The 3,500-nt window shown below is 41.1% G+C and overlaps 1 protein-coding gene across 1 annotated transcript; it reads left to right on the forward strand.

The window, feature by feature from the left end:
* The first annotated feature begins 1,220 nt into the window (after positions 1–1,220).
* Positions 1,221–2,213, forward strand: LOC142107459 (free fatty acid receptor 2-like). The gene has a single exon (XM_075190894.1). The coding sequence runs from the start codon at positions 1,221–1,223 to the stop codon at positions 2,211–2,213; it is 993 nt and encodes a 330-aa protein (XP_075046995.1).
* The last annotated feature ends 1,287 nt before the right edge of the window (positions 2,214–3,500 follow it).

Consider the following 3,500-nt stretch of genomic DNA (forward strand, 5'->3'; position numbering starts at 1 on the left):
TAATGGTCAATGTCAATCAATATAAGCAGTATTGAAATAAAGAGTTTTTCAAGGCAACTGTATTTGTAAAAAAACGTTTCTTAACAGCAGACACATCAGCTGCAATGCAACGAGAGCCAACAAAGAGAAAGCAAGATGTAAAAGAATTATGTAATGTGTTCAGATGCTTCCTGTCTGCGTAGTTCATCCTTACATAACCGAGTCCGTGCGATTATGTGTACAAGTTGTTACTGTTCCAATTGTCCGGTCTCATAATTCCACAAGTGTTTATGAACAACACAATGTTGCCTTCAAAAAATGTCTCACTTATTTCTCTCCTACAAAGTCAAAGTATTTCCCTAGTTTATTAATATCATGTTCAGTGGGATTCATTTGTAGCAAAGGTCATTTCTACAAGTTGCGCTAACTGGGTTGAGGTTTCAGGCCTGATTCATTAAGAAACGCAAGCCCATCTGTGTGCCGCATTTTGCGTATTTTCACTCTGCGCATGTACGAAAGCGTGACTTACGCCAAAGAACGCAACTACGTCATGCACCAGCTCCAGGGTGGGTGTAAGGGCCGAATGACAATGATGACGATACACTATGCATGCCAGGACATGTGTTTGCAATTAGGAGCTACTGTAAAAATTAATTTTATTTACCGTAGGCATTGAGAACATCCTAATAAATGTATTTCACGTAAAAAAAAATGTTTTTTTTTAATGTCTATTTCTAAAATAATATATTTTTAACAGGTGACAATAATTAATTACTTGTTTGTTCTGCTGGGACTTGCATTGTGCATATCCTGCAAGTGCCCTATAGGCAGAACGTACTTATACCCATATTCAATAAGAGACGGTTTTTCAGATCTGCTTGAAATTGAATACGGGCGTACAGGCATTCAAATAGCGTAGTTTTGTTTTTAGAAGCAAATTGCGTTCACTTTGCGTTCCTTAATGAATCGGGCCCTGTGTGATCCCTTGTGTGATCTTGGGTTTCGGCCTGGAGCTCATGTTTTCTCCCACAGTCAAAAACATGCTGGTGGCTTATTTGACCGTTGACGAACTTGACTCTAGTTTGTGCGGTAGAGAATTTATATTGTAAGCACCACTGGGGTTGATGTGAATTATTTAAATATTTTCTGTAAAGAACTGCATGATATGTTGACAATATATAAAGGATAATAATAATAATAATTTATTAATTTCTTCTTTCATAGACAGAACGTTGCCTGAAATGGACTCCATAATACATATTCCGTTGGTTCTATTTGTCTATATCTTGGCTTTTGTTACCGGAGTTCCTTCCAACATCCTGGCATTTCATACATTCTTGGTCAAGGTTCGACAAAAGCCATCTCCTGTGACGATTTTCCTCCTCAACCTTACCATTTCTGACCTGCTTCTTCTCTTTTTCCTTCCTTTTAAAATGGTGGAAGCGGCTTCGGATATGAACTGGCCTATGCCCCGTTTCCTCTGCCCCATTGTGGTATTAGTATACTTCTGCAGTATATACATCAGTACTCTCTTCTTGACTGCAGTCAGCATTGAGCGTTACATGGGGGTTGCTTATCCAATCAAATACAAAGTCAGCAGGAAAACAGTCCATGCCGTCTGGGTCTCCGTTTTCATCTGGGGGTTCAGTGCCCTACAGGGTAGTGTCAGTTTCATTGTCATAATGTTCTTGCCCAGTAATGTCAGTCATCAGGACAGATGCTATCAGACTTTCTCCAAGGAACAGATGAAACTGGTAATGCCATTTAGACTAGAAGGGAGCCTTGTGATGTTCTGCGTCCCCTTTATAATAACAACCTTTTGCTATGTCAACTTTGTCAGGCTGTTGATGTCAATGCCCAAGAACAGAGGGAAGAAAAAATATCGAGCCACCTGTTTGGCGGTGGCCACGCTCTTCAATTTCACCCTCTGTTTTGCACCTTACAATATTTCCCACATCATTGGGTTCATACAGAATGAAAACCCACGTTGGAGGGTGTATGCTTTGCTGCTGAGCACGCTCAATGCGAGCATTGACCCGATAATATTCTACTACTCCTCTACTCCTGTTCAGAGAGCGTTCCGAAAATGCTTCCAAGACATAAAGAGGAAACTAAATATAAAAAACGCTGCAGAGTCTCAGCTGGAGCTGAGCCAGTTCAGTGAAACACAGACAACATGCGAAAGAGTCGGAGCTTCTGACCAAACCTGTAGCTCTTTCCTAATTTGTAACTAATGTGTGATGTTTCAAGGATTGTCATCCATTTAGAAAGACAGAGTTTGATGACATTTAAGGACTGGATGGTGCATCTGATATGTCTAAAGTGATTCTTGTTTTATTGGTTGTTGTTTATTATTATTGTATTGTCTGTGTTTATGTTTTTTATTTGATTTGTAGGGGCACGGGCTTAAGGGTGGTTGTACCTCATTCTACAGACAGTAATGCTGGAACGGAGCTCAAGATCCTGATCAATAGACAACTGTGTACTATAACGTCGGCACTGACATTTTTGAGCTGTGTTCAAGACCCATCTTGGGCTTGAAGTCAGTGGAGTAAGTACTGATAGTGAGGTCCTCATTGTGACCTACTAATCACTGGGACATCTGTTAATGCTGTGTTCACCGTGCAAGGAATACAGCAATGCTCCAGGGGAACATGTGCAATCACTAATGAATGTTTATCTTGTAAAACCCATTAACACAAAAATTTACATTTTGAGATAGGAACGAGAAGGTAAAAAAAATTTTTTTTCTGTGTTCACCTGACAGTCCATGCAGCACTTTTGAAAGGCAAAATCTAAAAAAAGGCAAAATATGAAACTTCATCACAGACGTCTTAAGTGTTTCTTTCAATTCAAAAAGGGGTTAGAGGAATCTCTGAGCAGAGATTTCTCCTGTCATGGCCTATTTTTCGCTGGTCACTTCTACGGGGACAGCAAAGAGACCCAATTTAACAAGCGGCACAAAGGTTTGGTTTTTGCCGCCAGCCTTAAAAAACTAACACCATCCATCTCAAGATGGAATTAACTTACCTTTCCAGTTGGGTCCATTGTCGTCCATCACCGCCAGAGAGACCTCTCTAGATCCACTGCTGTGCCCCATTGTTATGCACAAACTTAGCCTTACAGGGGTCACTTCCTCCTTTTGCTGGCGGTACCGGTGAAGGAATTTTTAGTTAGTTAAGGTGGGAAGGAGGGGGTCACCAGGGCCCTTGCCATTGAGCCCTGGCTTGATAAATACAAACGGAAGTACAGTTTGTATCACTGCGGTATCATCATCATTTATTTATATAGCGCCACTAATTCAGCAGCGCTGTACAGAGAACTCATTCACATCAGTCCCTGCCCCATTGGAGCTTACAGTCTAAATTCCCTAATATAGACACACTCACACACAGACACAGACAGACAGAGAGGGAGAGACTAGGGTCAATTTTGATAGCAGCCAATTAACCTACCAGTATGTTTTTGGAGTGTGGGAGGAAACCCGAGCACCCGGAGGAAACCCATGCAAACACAGGGAG

This window comes from Mixophyes fleayi, chromosome 11 (genome assembly GCF_038048845.1).
Source record: "Mixophyes fleayi isolate aMixFle1 chromosome 11, aMixFle1.hap1, whole genome shotgun sequence".
NCBI classification, from domain to species: Eukaryota; Metazoa; Chordata; class Amphibia; order Anura; family Limnodynastidae; genus Mixophyes; species Mixophyes fleayi.

What these genes read in the sequence shown, in the direction of transcription:
- LOC142107459 (XM_075190894.1), top strand. Translation starts at nt 1,221, where the DNA reads ATGGACTCCATAATACATATTCCGTTGGTTCTATTTGTCTATATCTTG.